Genomic DNA, 20,388 nt, shown 5'->3' on the forward strand with positions numbered 1-20,388 from the left:
TTACAAAATTTTTTTTCCAGAATAATCTCCGTATTTTTCTACGTTTTTCGCCAAAAAATGATTTCTGAAAAAAGTGAAAAATGAAGAAATGGGTGTGGATTGAAATTTTGAAGTTGCGATTTTTGACAATTTTTTTTCAGAATCAGAATCTCCATCGCCGAAAACGTGGGTTTCCGTAAAAATAAATAAATAATTAAATAACGTAGGAGGGGTGGGCTATGTCTCCGCCATGTGAACCAGTGTAGCATGGCAGTTCACACACATGCATCATACAGTCTACCTTTCATCCTGACAAAAGGGGCCCTTAGTTGCCAGCAGAGGTAGGAGCTCCCTGAACTTTGCCCAGGCTATTCTTATTCTAGCTGCTACACTCTCAGGGCAAACCCCCCTCCCACTACAGACTTGGTCACCTAGGTAGCAGAAACTATTACCTCTAGTTTCTCCTCCTGGCATGTAATGGAATCTGTTTTCTGAACATTTTCGGTGTTTATTGCCCCTGTGTATCTGCCACACACAAAAACTATCTTCCCGGTTAACCTTCCTTTGATATTGTTGCACATCTTATGTGTCCATAGATTACACTGGGAACATTGTATGGAGTTTTCTACCCATGCCCTTTCTACAGATCAAGCAGGGCCATCTGCCTGAAGGGGTTTGTGATTTGACAGCCTTCCTACTTACTAAGACTTTGAATGAAAGGGTTAAATGAACACAATGCCATCAAAAATAATTGAAAGAATCACAAAGCATCTCAAAATAAATATGGTAACGAAAGGGTTAAATGAACACAATGCAATCAAAACTGAAATTGCAAGATTGTGAGTGCAACACCATAACCAGTAAGGCCATGTACCTCCATACCATGGGGCAGTACTGATAAAATATGAACTACAAATCTCTCAGTTTGTTGTCATCCAATAGTTCAACCACTTCACCCTAAACTTGTCAACAATTACATATATACATATACGCAGGCCTATTCCCCACTCTTTTAGGAGGGGGTAACCAGAGCAAGACACACATCAGGTTTTCCATTCATTTCCCAGCTCAAACGGGGAAGTCCCGTTCTATGCTCGGGTCAAGGCATAGAACACAACTCCCAATATCAGCAGCGGGGCCCCCGACAGCATATGCTGGTTTACCCCCTCCGCATCATGCTGGTTCTGTACCCCTTTGCGCAGCATCATAATTCACTCATTTGTCCATAAACACTTTCCAAGCTTTCCTATCATTTATAAACTCCCTTGCCTCTCTCACTCCAACACCTGTAACCACCAAAAATTTCCTCACTCCATCCATCCATCCATCCACACAAACTGAGGTCTGCCTCTGGTTCTGCTGCCTACCACTTCTGCCTTCATCACCCTCCTTACCATCCGCTCTTCATCCATCCTCTCTATGTGGCCAAACCACCTCAACATCCGTCTATCGAATTTGGTTGTTAGTTTTCCTTTCATCCCTGCTCATCTTCGCACCTCCTCATTCCTCATCCTGTCCATCTGTGTCACACCAAGCATAGCCCTCAGACATCGCATCTCAAACACATCTAGTCCACAATTATAAGACAAAATAATATCTAACAACAGTAAATTAGAGATGAAAAAAATTAAACTTTATTGAAAAAAATTCACTCATATATAAATATATATACAATATTAACATTGGAATATGAAATTAAGAAATTAGAATTTTTACTTTATTGCTTTACCTGTAAGCAGTAATAAAAAAATGCATTTGGAAGGTATTTTATTTTGATATAAAGAAGGGGTGGACTATGATACAAACGAAAATTATATCTGTTATGGCATTGCAACACTTGCCTGGTATTCAGTTGTGCCATTGTAGAAGGACAAAGAACAGCAGCTACATTTGAGGCTTCTAAAATAGCCTTCTAAACAGAATGATACACAAGAGGTACTGGAGGTTATACAATGTGAACCAGATCATCATTAAGTGTTTACAAGACATTCCAGTCTAATGATAGCCATGCATTTCTCTTGTTGGTAAGTAGAAAGATAGGCTAACCAACAAGAGAGCTCTCTACATAGATGCTCATTCTTGACCCATTAGGAAAAGCAAAAGAAAAAAAAAGACAGGATTGTCGTGGGTGGAATGTCATTCATAATGAAGACTGACCAGTAGGAGCAGAGACAGGGTTGAACGACAATCACATGTAGGAGGAAAAAAAAAATTAAAATGAAAAATGGCTACAGGAAGTAACTGAATTTAGATAAATAAATTAATGCCGATTTGAAGAATGATGTAAGCAAACAAAAAAAAATAATAGTAATAAATAAAATTTTCCTTTTGGTGGGAAAAAGAAAAATTAAAAAAGTCTAACGGTAATTGTGACTAAGAAAAAGGGAGATAACTTAAAGAAATTAAAAATGAATCTCTTTAAATTAATTTGCAAGCTTTTGATTGGGTGAGAAGCATTTATATATATATATATATATATATATATATATATATATATATATACACACACACACACATACATACATAAACACAGATATATACACACACACACACACACACACTTTATTTGTGAATTAAGGTTACCACTGGTTTCATGTTAGGGAGATGAACACGATTTTTCTATGTGATAAGCTTGAATAATTGTTGAGATATTCTTTAACATGAAACCAATGCTAACCTTAATTCACAAATAAAGAATCATTATTGAGATATATATATATATAATATATATATATGACTAGTATAATTTGTGTAATCAAAAACAAGTATCTTTAATGAGCTAAAAGGAAGCAACTCAAGTGTGTTAATGGCATGAATTAAGATGAGTTAAGAGGAGGTGTGCTGTATGGCTTGGAATTTTTTCATCTCCAAGAATGAAAGAAAGAAAAAAATCCTGACCATTATATTTGTTAGTGACGCTCATAGAACTGGGGAGATAATTCTAAGAAATTAAGATCAAAATTTATTTACATGCAGAATATAAAATCTTTGGTAAAAAAAAAATTTTTAAAAAAACAGAAGAGGTTATTCCAAGACAACCTAAGAAGCTTGGCATTTTGGCATTTCAAGCCAAGTGACCAATCTAATGGTGGGGAAACTTTCACTAAGAATATTGGTCCTTTATGAAGCACTGCATATTTCATGCTCATTATCAAGATCATAGGAAAACAGAATTATTAGCTCCATTTCCAAAATGATGTTGGCACTGCCATAGAGACATATAATACATCACAGTTCAGACAAGTTCTCAGCTGAATAGAAAAAAAAAAAAAAAAGGGTGAAGAAAACCCCACTGGGGCTGAAATAGGAAGTTTTCCCTTACAAGTTTTCTTTTTTTTTTTTTTCAGAAGCCACCAGCTATTGGTGATTATTTTGAAAGAAAGGTCTGCAAGACTTTACTGGTTGTTTCCTTGTTTCAAAACTTCTCAATCAACTAATATTGAGTCACTCTCATCTGGCAAGAAAAAGAGAAACAAGAAAATTAAATATCATCATCATCATTTGACATTTGGGACTGGAAATAAGGTGTGTGTGTGTGTATGTATGTGTTATCGAATGCACATATACAATGTATATGCTTTGCTTGTTTGCTGCGATTTGATGCAGAGGAAGTGACTCTCTCAAAGACAGCCAAAGACAAGTGAAACAACTCCCCCAAGTCCCATCCAAGAGCAATGGACATCGATATTTCACCATTTTTGTGGCTTATCAACATCACGTACCTGAATCGAATCTGATGCAAATTGAACAGCCTGTCCATGGCTATTTGTAAAATAGTGTAAAAACCATCTGCTGGGATGCCCCGATGATGCATGCATAGGAATAAATTCAAATATGAATAAGAAGCGGCACGAGCATTGTAAACATTATTGAATTCCTCTAAGGCAGGGGTTTTCAAACTTTTTGACTTGTGGACCCCTTTATATTTCAGGCTTTACCTTAGAGATATATAAAATCAAATTGCCCATAAAAAGTATTTGCTGTCCACGGACCCCCTGTCTTGTCCTTGCGGACCTCCTGTGGTCCGGGGACCACAGTTTGAAAACCCCTGCTCTAAGGGATTATCAGCAGACCTCCCACCCTGATTAAAATAACAGGGATCAATTTTGTATGTCAAGCTGTTGGCGAGTCAAATGAGACTCAAATTCATATCATTACAGAATAAAAACTAAATACTATGATGCATTTTGAGAGAGAGAGAGAAAAAAAAAAAATCTCACCTTCTAGTGGTTTCTCAGACAGTGATAAACGAAAACTTCTATGTTCAGAACAAGTGGGGCTGGTTTCCAAAGAATTAGGCAATGGTACTGAAAGACAAGATTTTAAATGGAGAGTTAATCAGAAGGTAGCATCAGTGTTTTATTAACTCTTTAGCATTTAAACCAGCCAAGATATTCTATCTATTTAATGTTCAAACTGATCAGATCCAGCCTCTCATATCCACCCAACAATTCTAAAAATAAACAATCTGTGCCAATCTCTAACTGTGGAGGGAACCTGTGGAAGAAGTAGACCCAGGAAGACATGGGACAAAGGTGGTGAAGAATTATTTTTGAACATTAGACCTCATGGAGCCAATGACAAGTGACCAAGACCTTTGGAGATATGCTGTGCTTGAAAAGACTCATCAAGCCAAGTGAAATTGTAGTTGTGGCCAATGCCGGTGTCATGTAAAAAGCACCCATTACACTCTTGGTGTGGTTGGCTTTAGGAAAGGCATCTAGCTATAGAAACCATGCGAAATCAGATTGGAACTTGGTGCAGCTCTCCAGCTTATCAGCTTCAGTCAAACCGTTTAACTCATGCCAACATGGAAAGCAGACACTAAATGATGATGATGATGATGATCAATTCAGAACAATGTGAATAAACAAACATTAGATCTGACAGAGTAGTCTGAATGCTGAAAGGTTGAAGGTTTATTTGTGGGGACAAATATTTAAAACCCTCCACAGCTTTTGTTGCGTTGTTTATCCTCTGCCAAGCAATCAAACTATGACCATATTCTTTTCTATGTTAGGCACAAGGCCTGAAGTTTTGGGGGAGGAGGCCAGTCAATTAGATCGGCCCCAGTACACAACTGGTACTTAATTTATCGACTCCGAAAGATGAAAGGCAAAGTCGAACTCAGTGGGATTTGAACTCAGAGTTTTTAAACAGACAAAATACTGCTAAGCATTTCGCCCAGCGTGCTAACGTTTCTGCCAGGTCGCTGCCTTTCAATATTTTTATAGTTCATTCATCCATTTTTGATGCAGTCGGCATGAAGATCATCAAAATATTATGTAAAACAAACTTGCAACTATACATGCATGGAGTTTCAAGCAATGGAGAAGGTAGGAAGGATGAACTTGAATCACACAAATACATCTTTATATAAACATACAAAGACTTTCTCAACAAATTCTGTCTGATCCCATGCAAGCATGGCAACAAAAAGGGGCATCACACAATGATATTGCTGGACATAATTTTCATGTATAATATGTATTTATAGGCGTTAGGAAGGGCATCCAACTATAGAAGCCATACCAAAGCTGACATTAGAGCTCGATGCAGCTCTGCAGCTCACTGGATCTTGTCAAACTGTCCAACCCAAGGCAGCATAGAAAACGAATGCTAAATGATGATAAAGATGGCAATGTATATCATCATCATCATCGTTTAACGTCTGCCTTCTATGCTAGCATGGGTTGGACGATTTGACTGAGGACTGGTGAAACCTCTTACATCCAAGAAATTGTAAGTGCAAATGTTTTGGTACAACAATTATTTTTCATCATCATCATCATCATCATCATTTAACGTCCGTTTTCCATGCTGGCATGGGTTGGACGGTTTGACAGGTCTGGAAAGCCAGCAGCTACAGCAGGCTCCAATCTGATCCAATGTTTCTACCACTGGATGTCCTTCCTAACGCTAACCACTCTGAGAGTGCAGTGGGTGCTTTTTATGTCCCAGCAGTACAGGAGCCAGTCAGGTGAGCCTGGCATTGATCACGCTCAGATGGTGCTTTTTACGTGCCGTATATATTACTTGTGAACTGGGAGTTATGTTCTATAGTTAGAAGCACAACACAAGTTTTGCACTCATGACAACTTGACCATACTGAATGTATGACTCAAACAGAATATGAAAATTTACAGAAACATCAAACCCAAATTGACACAAAAGAACTAATTGGATTTAAAGTTCTAAAGTCCTTTCTTATCTTATTCTCTGTTAAAAATAAGAAGAAAAAAATGATACACAGTTCCAACGCATTGCACAAGTGTTTTCTATTATAGCCCCAGCTGACCAAAGCCCTATGAGTGAATTTGGTAAACGGAAACTGTGTGGAAGCCTGCTGTGTGAGTGTGTGTGTGTGTGTGTGTGTGTATATCATCATCATCATCATCATCATCGTTTAACGTCCGCTTTCCATGCTAGCATGGGTTGGACGATTTGACTGAGGACTGGTGAAACCGGATGGCAACACCAGGCTCCAGTCTGATTTGGCAGAGTTTCTACAGCTGGATGCCCTTCCTAACGCCAACCACTCAGAGAGTGTAGTGGGTGCTTTTACGTGTCACCCGCACGAAAACGGCCACGCTCGAAATGGTGTCTTTTATGTGCCACCCGCACAAGCCAGTCCAGGGGCACTGGCAACGATCTCGCTCGAAAATCCTACAGGAGCCAGTCAGGCGGTACTGGCAACGGCCACGCTCAAAATGGTGCATCTCATGTGCCACCCGCATAAGAACCAGTCCAGGGGCACTGGCAACGATCTTACTTGGCTTGCCGGGTCTTCTCACGCACAGCCCATTTCCAAAGGTCTCGGTCCGTAGTCATCGCCTCGGTGAGGCCCAATGTACGAAGGTCTTGCCTCACCACCTCAGCCCAGGTCTTCCTGGGCCTACCTCTTCCACGGGTTCCCTCAACTGTTAGGGTGTGGCACTTTTTCACGCAGCTATCCTCCTCCATTCTCACCACATGTCCATACCAGCGCAATCGTCTCTCTTGCACGCCACAACTGATGCTTCCAATGTTCAGCTTTTCTCTCAAGATACTTACACTCTGACGGGTATTCACATTGACATTACACATCCAACGGAGCATACTGGCTTCATTCCTTGCGAGCTTACGTATGTCCTCAGCAGTTACAGCCCATGTTTCACTGCCATGTAGCATGGTTGTTCGTACGCATGCGTCATACAGTCTGCCTTTTACTCTGAGTGAGAGTCCCTTTGTCGCCAGCAGGGGTAAGAGCTCTCTAAACTTTGCCCAGGCTATTCTTATTCTAGCAGCTACACTTTCAGCGCACCCACCCCCACTACTAACTTGGTCGCCCAGATAGCGGAAGCTATCGACTACCTCTAGTTTTTCACCCTGGAATGAGATAGAAGTTGTTTCCTGTTTGTTTGCAGTCTTTATTGCACCTGAACATCTGCCACAAACAAAAACTAACTTGCTAGTTAACCTGCCTTTGATGTTGCTGCACCTCTTATGTGTCCATAGCTTGCACCGGGTACATCTTATAGAGTTACTACCTACTCCTTTTCTACATACTGAGCAGGGCCATCTACCTGAAGGGGTTTGTGTTTTATCTACCTTCCTACTTATTAGGATTTTGGTTTTAGCTAGGTTGACTCTAAGGGCCTTCAATTCTAGACCTTGCTTCCACACCTGAAACTTCTCCTCTAGTTCTGATAGTGACTCCGCAATTAGGGCAAGGTCATCAGCATAGAGGAGCTCCCAGGGGCAACCTGTCTTGAACTCCTCTGTGATTGCCTGGAGGACTATGGTAAATAATAGGGGGCTGAGGACGGAACCTTGGTGGACCCCTACCTCTACCCGGAATTCATTGCTGTACTCATTTCCAACCCTCACCTTACTGGCAGCATCTCTGTACATGGCTCGCACAGCTCTCACTAACCATTCTTCTATCCCAAGTTTCCTCATTGACCACCAGATAAGGGATCGGGGGACCCTGTCAAAGGCTTTCTCCATGTCAACGAAAGCCAGGTACAGAGGTTTATCCTTAGCTAGGTATTTCTCCTGCAACTGTCTCACTAGAAATAAGGCATCAGTAGTGCTTTTACTTGGCACGAACCCAAACTGCATCTCATCTAAATTGATTCGCTCCCTAATTAGTTGGGCTATGACCCTCTCTGTAACTTTCATAACCTGATCTAACAGCTTGATGCCTCTGTAATTATTTGTATCTAAAGCGTCCCCTTTACCTTTGTAGCAGTTGACTATGATGCTACTACACCAGTCATAGGGTATGACTCCTTCGTGTATCACCTGGTTCGTAATACGGGTGACTAGGCTATAGCCAACACTGCCAGATATTTTGAGCATCTCTGCAGTGATTCCTGATGGGCCGGGGGCTTTCCCGGTCTTCATACTCTTAATTGCTTTATCTACCCTGGTACTATCAACTCGACATAAGGCAGGCTCTCTTTCTCCCATTCATTCTCTTTATTAAGCAATCTATCGTAGTGGCATCTCCAGACCTCTTTCTTTGCATCCTCATTTAATGCAAGCGTACCATCATCCATGCGAACACATTTCTCTCCTACAACATCACTATTCTCTCTCCTACACTGTCTTGCAACACGAAATACCTCGAGTCTTTGGTCCTCACGGCGCAGAACATTGGCAAATCTTTCCTTATCTGCTTCCCCTCTGGCTAAATAAACCTGTCGCCTAGCCTCCCTTCTGGCACATTGGTACAATTCCCTGCTACCACCGTTCTTCCAGTCCTTCCAAGCCTGTTTCTTTTGTCTAATAGCCCTGTCTACCTCCTTGTTCCACCACCACGTTACTCTGGGTTGGGAGGGGACCTTACACCACCCACAAATCTGGTCGGTGGCTTTCAACAGGTTGTCCCGCAGAAATCTCCAATTGTCTTCCACGTTGTATGATGCTATATCCCCTTCTATTTCGTTAAATGCTTCAAGTAACTTGTCTCTAAGTCTCTGTCCGTTTGCAGGGTCTTTAAACTTCCACACCCTTCTTCTCCAAGCCTGTCTAATTCTGGGCACCCATTTTGCCTTGATCCCAAAGTCGCTAACTACTAATCTATGTTGTGGGGTACATTCTTCGCCAGGGTAGGTTTTGGCATTTATAAGCCGCCCTCTTTCCCTATTTCTGGCGAGGATGTAGTCGATTTGGCTAGAGTGTCTGCCGGAGCGGTAGGTGACTAGGTGACTGGCAGGTTTCCTGAAGTTGGTATTGCAGACCATAAGATTGGTTGCATCACAGAACTCCAGCAGTCTGGTTCCCTCCTCGTTGCGGGAACCGAAGCCATAGCCTCCATGTATGCCATGGAAGCCCCCAGCACGACGTCCGACATACATACATATAGATATATGTATGTATGTATGTATAAATATATAGGCACAGGAGTGGCTGTGCTTACCAATCACATGGTTCTGGGTTCAGTTCCACTGTGTGGCACCTTGGGCAAGTGTCTTCTACTATAGCCTCGGGCCGTCCAAAGCCTTGGGAGTGGATTTGGTAGATGGAAACTGAAAGAAGCCCATCATATGTATGTCTAAGTGTGTGTGTGTGCGTGTGTGTGTGTATGTTTGTGTGCCTGTTTGTACCCCCACCATCACTTGACAACCGATATTGGTGTGTTTACGTCCCTGTAGCTTAGCGGTTTGGCAAAAGAGACCGATAGAATAAGTACTAGGCTTACAAAGAATAAGTCCTGGGGTCGATTTGTTCGACTAAAGGTGGTGCTCCAGCATGGGGGCAATCAAATGAGTGAAACAAATAAAAGAATATTGATGTGTGTGTGTGTGTGTGTGTGTGTGCGTTTGTCTCATCACCACTTGATAAATGGTATTGGTTTGTTTCTGTCCGTGTACGTTAGTGGTTCATTAACGGCACTGGCATTCCATCAGATATGACGATGAGGGTTCCAGTTGATCTGATCAATGGAACAGCCTGCTCATGAAATTAACATGCAAGTGTTACATGCACTCCACAAATGCATGTACCCTTAACGTAATTCTCGGGGAGATTCAGTGTGACACAGAGTGTGACATGGCTGGCCCTTTGAAATACAGGTACAACTCATTTTTGCCAGCTGAGTGAACTGGAGCAACGTGAAATAAAGTGTCTTGCTCAAGGACACAATGCATTACTGGGAATTGAACTCACAACCTTACAATCGTGGTCTGAATACCCTAACCACTAAACCATGTGCCTTCACTAGTAGGGGCCAACAGAATAGGTACCAGACATTAATAAAAAAGAAATACTAGGATTGATTTGTTCAACTTTAAGGTGATGTCCCCAGCATGACACCAGTCAAATGACTGCAAAAAAATTAAAAATAAATGAAATGAAATAAAAAAAGAAAGGAAAGAAGGAAGGAAGAGAAAGAAGAATCGAGACTGTCACAGGCAAATGGATTTTAAATATTTTTTTAATGCTATTTTCTGTGTGTGTGTGAGAGAGTGAGAGAGAGAGAACGTGTAAAAGTTATCAACTTACATTTGGAATTAGTTTGACAAAAATCTTGGTCTCTTGAATGGCCAATCAGATTAAGACCTTTCTTTAGAGGAGTGTAATAATCTGACGGGTCAATCTCTTCACCACTACTATTTGGGCTGCTAGGTTGGTCAAAATGGATGTTGGCATCATCCAAAATACAATCAAAGGGCTCAGCATTTTCAGAAGCTAATGAAGTGCATTTATTGTTTGGTAAGGTAAACAGTTCAGTCAAGTCATTGGGGTTTATTGATAGCAGTTTAAAAGATGAAGATGATTGGTTGATTTTGGAGTGTATAGTTGGAGTTTCGAGCAATGGAGAAGGTAGAAAGGATGAACTTGAATCAGCAGAACCAGATGAAACATGCGTTGGTGTAAGCAAAGGAGAAGAACTTGGATCAGCACAATTTAAAGAATTTGGTGACAGCGGAAATATGTCACTTTTAGATTCTTCTATGCCACTGTCTGGAAAAATAAAAAATTTAAAACAATAAATAAAATACGTGAGACTCCTCTCAGTGCTTATACCATTCCCCTGTTCTGAATACCCTAACCAGAAGAAATATTGATTTCAAATTTTGGCACAAGGCCTGCAATTTTGGGGAGGGGGGTAAATTGATTACATCAACCCCACTACTTAGGCGGTACTTATTTTATTGACCCTGAAAAGATGAAAGGTAAAGTCTGTCTTGGTGGAATTTGAACTCAGAACGTAAAGACAGATAAAGTACCACTAAGCATTTTACCCAGTGTGCTAACAATTCTGCCAGCTCACTGCCTTGTAACTAGAAGAAATATTAAAACCAAAATTAACAAAATAATTTAACTAACTAGTTTAGTGATAACTCAGCAGTTTGGCAAAAGAGACTGACAGAATAAGCACCAAAATCATCATTTAACATTTGTTTTCTATGCAGGGCCAGCTCAAGGTTCCAGCAACTCAGACAGTTGCCTGGGGCGTCATGTGCTAGGGGGCACCAGGAGGGCGTGACAAAGACAAGGAAATTGCCAGGACTGTCGGCTTGTACACAGCTTGCCTATGGTGCCAGCATCCCTAGGGCCAGCCCTGTTTCCATGTTGGCATGGGATGGACTACTTTGGTATTTATTACTTCATCGTCATCATCATCATCATCATTGTTTAACGTCTGCTTTCCATGCTAGCATGGGTTGGACGATTTGACTGAGGACTGGTGAACCAGATGGCTACACCAGTCTCCAATCTGATTTGGCAGGGTTTCTACAGCTGGATGCCCTTCCTAACGCCAACCACTCCGAGAGTGTAGTGGGTGCTTTTACGTGCCATACTAAGGTTAATTTGTTTGATTAAAATCCTCCAAGGCAGTGCCCCAGTATGGCCAGAGTCCAGTGACTGAACCAAGTACAAGATAAAAGAAGTGAACGCAAAAATATTACTCTACATAGGTGATCGGTTGTTTGAATGCATTTGTTGAGCTAATCACTTAAGTTCAAACCCTGCCAAACAATGCCTTTCATCCCTCCAGGGGGTCAATGAAATGAAATACCAGTCAAATACTGGGGTGAATGTAATCAACTGTATTCCTCCCCTTCAGAACTGCTGGCCTTGTATCTTAATCAGAAACCATTATATACTACTGTGTGTGTGCGTGTGTGTGTGTGTGTGTGTGTGTGTGTGTGTGTGTGTGTGTGTGTGTGTGTGTGTGTAAATCAATTTCTTTGGGTTTCATCCTATGTAACTGATCTTAACTTTTGCAAAACATGCTGAATAGAATTACTGGAGAACCAACACAGCATGGGTTATCAGTAAATAAATATATGCCATGACTGTTGCCAGTCCTGCCTGATGGCCCTCATGCCGGTGGCATGTAAAAGCACCCACTACACTCTCGGAGTGGTTGGCGTTAGGAAGGGCATCCAGCTGTAGAAACTCTGCCAGATCAGAATGGAGCCTAGTGCAGCCATCTGGTCTGCCAGTCCTCAGTCAAATCGTCCAACCCATGCTAGCATGGAAAGTGGACGTTAAACAATGATGATGGTGATATCTAGTGACAAACACACATCATCATCATTGCTTAATGTCTATTTTCAATGCCAACATGAGGAGGAATGGTTTGACAGGAACCAATGAGTCGGAGGACTGCACTGAATTCCAGGGTCTGCTTTGGTATGGTTTCTATGGTTGGATGCCCTTTCTAACACCAAGCACTTTACTGACTGTACAGAGTGCATTTCTTTTTTTTTTGTGAGTTGGGGGTAAGCAAGGGCATGCTCCCCATAGAAAATCCAGCTCCAAAAAAGCCTCATGATAGCAAAGGAGAATGGGCACCAGCCAGCCAGCCCAAAGGTTGAGGTAGGCTGCACTTGCCTACCTCAGTTGCTATGGTATTGAGGTAGATCCGGTCACCCCTGTTAATGGGGACAAAACCTAGATTTAAAACACTGGATAATGATGATGATGTGGCACTGGCAGTAGGGAGGCCACCCAGTAACTTGCAAGACAAAATCCCCCAGCCAGGTGAGGATGTAGTAGAGAGACAGGTGGAAGTATGATAGAGGAGACAGGAACATTCGTTTTATATAATACATACATGCATGCATGCATACACACATACATGCATGCATGCATACACACATACATACCCTTCCTCTTTGTTAGGGGACACAAGCACTTACATATATGCACACACGATGGAAACTTCCGCCTCCCAAATTCAATCACAAGGTTTCAGTTGACTTGAGACTATAGCAGAAAACACTTGAAGGTGCCATGCAGTGGGACTGAACCCCAAACCATGTGACCGGGAAGCAAGCTTCATAAACACACACCCATGCTTGCACCTAAACAAAACATAATGAATATATATATATATATGTATATTCTTTTATTTGTTTCAGTCATTTGACTGCGGCCATGCTGGAGCACTGCTTTTAGTCGAGCAAATCGACCCCAGGACTTACCCTTTGTAAGCCTAGTACTTATTCTATCGGTCTCTTTTGCTGAACCGCTAAGTTATAGGGATGTAAACACACCAACATCGGCTGTCAAGCGATGTTGGGGGGACAAACACAGATGCACAAACATATACACACACATACATACTCTTTACTCTCTCTCCTTTACTCATTCCAGTCATTTGACTGTGGCCATGCTGGAGCACCGCCTTTAGTTGAGCAAATCGACCCAGGACTTATTCTTTGTAAGCCTAGTACTTACTCTTTTGCCGAACTGCTAAGTTATGGGGCGTAAACACACCAGCATTGGTTGTCAAGCGATGTTGGGAGGACAAACACAGACACACACATATATATTCAGTTTCCGTCTACCAAACCCACTCACATGGCGGCACTGGCAACAACCTCGCTCAAATGTTTTTTCACATGCCACACACATAGAGTGGCATCTTGCCAGGGATGGTCAGATGGACTGGTATCACTGGTCCTCATTCAAATCTTCATCTCTCACTTGATGGTTTCTAGTGTCACACTCTGGTACCCCACTGTAGCAGGTGGGCTAAACCAAGTGAGGGGGTGGTGTTAACATTGCACCACTAAGCAAAAGACTCCAGGTAAGGCTTCGTAAAGAGTCACTGGTTGGAGCAGAGGAACCTGGGCCAAGGCATGTCTTGGGTAGAAGCAGGGGCATAGGGTTGCGACTAACAGCTTGGAGAGGAGTGGATACTACCAAGTTAACTTGCCCATGATACATTCAGGAGGATGACAACAAGACCAGATTGTCATCCTCCTGAATGGTTGTTACCTGGGTTAACATCAAAGAGTGGACAGGCCTTAATTTCACTGACTCAGGGAGGGCAGCAGAAGACTGAGAAAGAGGTGATGAAATCTGGACAACTAAATCAAAAGCAAGCATCAGGAATAGTCACTCTCACAATAACAACAACAACAATAATAATAATAATAAATAATAATAATAATGATGATGATTTCAAATTTTGACACAAGGCCAACAATTTTAGAGGAGGGGACAAGTTGATTACATTGACCTCCCAGTGCTCAACTGGTACTTGTTTTATCGACCCCGGAAAAAATTGAAAGGCAAAGTAGACCTCAGCAGAATTTGAACTCAGAACGTAAAGTCAGACAAAATGTCATTAAGCGTTTTGCCTGGTGTGCAACTGATTCTGCCAGCTTGCTGCCTAAGTAGCGGTAGTAGTAGGAGTAGTAATAATAACAATAATCCTTTCTACTAGAAGCACAAGGCCTCAAATTTGTGGAGAGGGGGACTAATCAATCACATTGACCCCAGTGTTTCACTGGTACTTAATTTATCAACCCTGAAAGGATGAAAGGCAAAGTTGACCTTTGTGGAAAATAATAACAACAATAATAACAATGGTATCACTGCTTGGAACTGCTTGAATACTCCGGATGGTGCTCGAAAAATAAGGGGTGTTACCTTAGTTCACTGGTAGTGAACAGCTGATACTGTAGTACATCTCCAGCGTTAGAAGCTATGCAAAGACAATAAAATAATAATAATAATAATAATACCTTTAGGCAACATTAGCTTCTGGTGGTCTGGTTGCTTTACTGGACTGCGAGCCAATTTGTCCTTTGATTGAAAAGCATCTATAGCTGTAAAGAAAAAAAGGTAAATTAAAAATTATCATTTGCATTTAATGTTTGTTTTTCTATGCTGGCATGGGTTGGATAGTTTTCCTGAGTCAGATTGCTCTTCTTGCAGTCAAACCTTTAGTCACCACAAATAACACACAGGGGATGCGGCATACCTATTATAAAACTGGGACACTACAAAGTAAATTAAAAAGGAAACCAAAGAAATAAAAACAAAAAATATTGTGGATCCACAGTAGTTTTTCGAGGGCCTCTAAAAAAATTCTGCTTTCAATATATGTATTGGTATATATTGCAAGAAACAGCAAGGCTTCTTTCTCTAACATTTTTACATAGTTGAATCTACACAAGTTAATGTGTGAAAAACAAAATAGGAATTTTGGAAGAAGTTTCTATAAAACTAGTTTTTAAACACTGAATAGCTATGGGGGTCCACCAGAGTAAAATAGTAACCAAAGGGGTCCATAGATAAAAAATGGCTGAGAACCCCTGGTCTAGAGTTATGCTTAGTTGATGGGCCACCTGCAATAAATAATTCTGCTCAGTCAAAGCTGACTAGCCTATAGCCACAAAACAACAATACCATTATTATAACAGAGTGTTAGTGAGGAAATTGTCAATGGTATACATACACAAAGCTTCTGTAACATCTTGAAGGTCAGCATTTCCACCAGTTTTGTAATAATCAACGACCTGTAATGAAATAAACAAAACAGATGACTTCTACCACCACCACCTACATAATTACAATTTGTTTAATCATAGTGACAAGCCAGTATAATATTTAACATTTTATCTACTATGGGAGTCCCTAGTGACTCACCACGCTATATTCCTAAGATTCCACGGGGATCATTGGTGATTCTCAATAGTGATGATTTTTTTGATTTTTTACAGTGGTTTAAACTACATTATTTGAATTTTAGGAAATATACAAAAAATGTTTCTTTGTATTTCTCAGATGGATTTCAGTTTGAATCTACTAGAAGGAAAAAAAAAGCCAAAGCTCCCTCGAATCATATTCTACCATCTTACAAAGGGAAAGGCACTTTGGATAATACAGCCTTAAACAAACAATGATTATAGGAAGGATGGAATGGGCCTGCATGCAATACCTTTAATCTGAGTCTTGAATTGATCAAGAGTGATCCAGGGCAAACAAAACACAATTTTAAGACTTTATAATACAGATACAACCCTGACGATCCAGCCCTTATAATCCACACTAATTTACAAGCAAGAACTTGTAACTTTGAGAGTTGTTTATTTTTTAGAATGACATTGTAGGATAGGTGTGAGAGGCTGGACCTATCTGGTTTTAATATAAAACAGGTAGAATATTTGAGCTGGATTTGGCTGGTTTAAATGCTAAAGGGTTAAATTAACTTACAGATGATACATAGTCTTTCATGGCCTTTTCATGGCTGGGTTTTGCAGGGACCTTATTTCGAGTTGCTCTTGGTAATGAAGATGTCTTTGTGTTATCAATATTCTGAAATAGATGAAAAATATATAACAACAACAATAATAATAATAAATTGCCCTGATGCAGTACTAGGCATTGGCTCTCATGGCTTCTGATCTTAATTGATTGGAAGTGTTATCATGTACATTCTTTTGTCTTGGGATAAAAGATGGGCTACAGCAAATATTCCGCTCAATGCCACAAATTTGCTTGTCAGTTGTTTGACCATAACCAGTTGAGCATGTCCCTTAGTGACTGATGATATGTGCATCTCTGATCATGAGCAGAAGTAGTTAGGGAGCATCATAGCCATGTGTTGAGAGGAATTCTTTGGGGTTTGAATAATTCACTTTTGGAAACATGGGTGTTTTGTTCAACATCCTTAAACAACCTTTATTCAGGGATCTTTTGAGTGGGATGGGCTACACGACCTGAAGAAAATTCTAACTGGGCCTCACTGCAAGGTCATGCGCTGTTTATCTTGAGATTACCATGTCGCGCACATATGGTTCTGATGCATGTGCCTGGTGTACCCTTATCAGAAGGGTAATCATAACAGGCATACTGGGTTTCATATATTTTATCCCAGTGTCACTTTGATGGCATGCACTCAATAATAATAATAATAATAATAATAATAATAATCCTTTCTAGTAATAGAACAAGGCCTGAAATTTTTTTAGGGGAAGGGGTAGGTTGATTAAATCAACGCCACTGCTCAGTAGGTAATTTGTTTATCAACCCCAAAAGGATGAAAAGGCAAAAGTCAACCTCAACAGAATCTGAACTCAGAATGTAAAGACAGATGAAATGCTACAAAGTATTTTGTTTGGCGTACCAATGATCCTGCCAGATCATAGTAGCAGTAGTAGTAGTAGTACTAGTAATTCTAGTACTGAAGAACAATCTCAGGGAGCTGAACCTTTCAGGTGAGACAACAAAGGACCAAAATATCTGGTGCCTTGCTGTACTCAAGAAGACCCATAACCCACAGCAGAAGTGTTAAGACCGATCCTTCTGGTTGTGTAATAGTGCCTGTACAGTGCCATGGAAAAACACTTGTGTAGTGCCACATAAAAGTACCCAGCACACACTGTAAAGTGGTTGGCATTAGGAAGGGCATCCGGCCATAGAAACCATGCCAAATCAGACTGGAGCCTGGTCTAACTCCCCAGCTTGTCAGCTCTGGTCAAACCATCCAACCCATGCCAGCATGGACAACGGATGTTAAATAATAATAATGATGGACTTCTTTCAGTTTCTATCAAATCCACTTAAAAATGTTTGGTCAACCTGGGGCTGTGGTAGAAGATACTGGCTTAAGGTGCCACGCAATGGGATTGAACCTCAAACCATGTGATTGGGAAGCAAACTTCTTAACCACACTGCCACCCCTGCAAACGTCTTAAACACACAGCCACCCTTGAAAACATCTTAAGCACCACAGCAACCCCTGAAAACTTCTTAACCACACAGCCACCCCTGCAAACTTTTTAACCACCACAGCCACCCCTGCAAACTTTTTAACCACCACAGCCACCCCTGCAAACTTTTTAACCACCACAGCCACCCCTGCAAACTTTTTAACCACCACAGCCACCCCTGCAAACTTTTTAACCACCACAGCCACCCCTGCAAACTTCTTAACCACACAGCCACCCCTGCCCCTAAACACAATCATTACAACAATTAACAATAAGACATGGGATCAATTATACCTTTTTGTTGACATCTTTATTGGTTTGGTTAGTTGAACAATGAGCATCAAGAGAAAACTGACTGTTTTTTGGGTCAGTAACTTTCAAAGATGGTTTAGAATGCTTGGTATTCTGTTTGGCAGCTTTCAAGTTGAAAAGATTTTCAGAGAGCCTGCAATAAAGTTTAATAGGTATTTAGATAACAAAACTTTTGCATTCCAAGTTAAAAGTCATTTGAACTTTTTAGCATTTAAACCAGACACATCTGGCTGAAATATCTGACCTGTTTTATGTTCAAACTGGCCATATCTGGCTTTTCACACTAACCCTACAATATCATTCTAAAAAGTAACAGTCACCCCATCAAAATCGCGAAGCCACAAGATAATGCATGATTAATTTAAAACAATGAGTATAAATAAGCGTTTTGTCCACTCTGCTGGGTGGTTGGTGTTAGGAAGGACATTTGACCAGCCGTAAAAACCATGCCAAAACAAGACACAGAAGTTTAACGCGGTCTCCTGTCTGGCCAGTTCCTGGTAAATTGTCCAACCCATGCCAGCACAGAAGGTGGATGTTAAATGATGACGATGATGATGATGATGAATGTGAATGCTAAAAGGTGTGAGGTATGAGAGTAAAGGCGACCCTAACCATCTTAACTCCAAACCCTTCTGAGATTGCAATACAGTTCTTGGACTCATCAGGTTCTGTAGAAAAACATCCAGCCCATGCCAGGATGGAACATAGATGTTAAATGATAAAGAAGGAAAAAGATGGTAATGATGATGAAGTGAAATGGAAAACACTCATCTGTTTAACTAACCACAGCTGGTGAGTGAATTTGAACTAATAACCTTTAGGACAGTAACTTAATGCTTTAATTGATCTCTACACTATAGACTGTGGAAGCGCAATGGCCCAATGGTTAGGGCAACGGACTCGCGGTCATAGGATCGCGGTTTCGATTCCCAGACCGGGCGTTGTGTTTATTGAGCGAAAATACCTAAAGCTCCACGAGGCTCCAGCAGGGGATGGTGGCGAACCCTGCTGTACTCTTTCACCACAACTTTCTCTCACTCTTACTTCCTGTTTCTGTTGTGCCTGTAATTCAAAGGGTCAGCCTTGTCACACTGTGTGTCACGCTGAATATCCCCGAGAACTACATTAAGGGTACACGTGTCTGTGGAGTGCTCAGCCACTTGCATGTTAATTTCACAAGCAGGCTGTTCCGTTGATCGGATCAACTGGAACCCTCGTCATCGTAAGCAACGGAGTGCCAACAAACACTATAGACAAACATAATAATAATAATCTTTTCTACTAAAGGCCTGGATTTTTGGTGGAGAGGGGGACAATTGATCACATTGACCCCCAGTACTTGAATGGAACTTATTTATTGACCCTGAAAGGTTGAAAGGCAAAGTGAACCTTGGCAGAATTTGAACTCAGAGCATAGCAACAGACGAAATACCACTAAGCATTTCACCCGGCATGCTAACGATTCTGCCAGCTCACCACTGCTGCCACCATAATAATAAGAATAAGAATACAATATTTACATTCTATTTTTCTTAACTGTATCAATCAGATTTATTGGTTTCTTTTCAGTACAATTTTGAACAGCAATGGTAGCAGCTTCCAGAATCTTCTTAGCTTCTTCTTCAGAATTTAGAACTAAAGTTGATATAGAAAAAAAAAAAACAAAAAAAAAAAACATAACAAACAAAATAGTTAGGATAAGCAACAATATAAGAAAACCAAGATACAAAAAAAAAAAAAAAAGGTTTTACATTGAAGCTTCAAGATGAACTTCAGTGTAATTGTAGAAATTAAATTTTCAGCAATGTATTGATTAAATTAGTGACTTTATGTCTATACACTCAACTAACATTAATTATTGGTAGGAACACAGTATTTTATTATGCAACTATAATATACTATTATGCTAAAGGCTTATAAGTCAATGCTGTGTCCTACCTGTGTTAGCAGTGCAATATAATCACTTTTTAAAGTTACGACTACAGATATTATATAGAAATTAAAGGCAACACTGAAAGTTACATTTCATATAAGAATATGTCTATGTAAACAATGCGATCAGAGAGAGAGAAATAGGTAACTGGTGTATATGCATATTTCAAGAGTTATTATTCTTTCTTCAGTACCAAATTCAACCCATTAA

The 20,388-nt window shown here is 40.6% G+C and overlaps 1 protein-coding gene across 2 annotated transcripts in view; it reads right to left on the reverse strand.

Annotated features, from left to right (window-relative positions):
* Window positions 1-1,590: 1,590 nt before the first annotated feature.
* The window catches only part of LOC106879908 (uncharacterized), a 42,241-nt gene continuing 23,443 nt past the window's right edge, over window positions 1,591-20,388 (reverse strand). The window contains exons 15-22 of one of the 2 annotated variants that reach the window (XM_089349536.1): window positions 19,766-19,880; window positions 18,225-18,375; window positions 16,432-16,533; window positions 15,674-15,734; window positions 14,958-15,041; window positions 10,471-10,932; window positions 4,200-4,286; window positions 1,591-3,433 (exon numbers count right to left, since the gene is read on the reverse strand). In XM_089349536.1, coding sequence (XP_089205662.1) covers window positions 3,405-3,433; window positions 4,200-4,286; window positions 10,471-10,932; window positions 14,958-15,041; window positions 15,674-15,734; window positions 16,432-16,533; window positions 18,225-18,375; window positions 19,766-19,880 — 1,091 coding nt within the window. In that variant the 3' untranslated portion in view covers window positions 1,591-3,404. The remainder of the gene's footprint in view (window positions 3,434-4,199; window positions 4,287-10,470; window positions 10,933-14,957; window positions 15,042-15,673; window positions 15,735-16,431; window positions 16,534-18,224; window positions 18,376-19,765; window positions 19,881-20,388) is intronic. The other variant, XM_089349537.1, reaches the window with a different exon arrangement.

Source organism: Octopus bimaculoides, chromosome 3 (assembly GCF_046866305.1).
Source record: "Octopus bimaculoides isolate indiv1 chromosome 3, ASM4686630v1, whole genome shotgun sequence".
In the NCBI taxonomy this organism is placed as follows: Eukaryota; Metazoa; Mollusca; class Cephalopoda; order Octopoda; family Octopodidae; genus Octopus; species Octopus bimaculoides.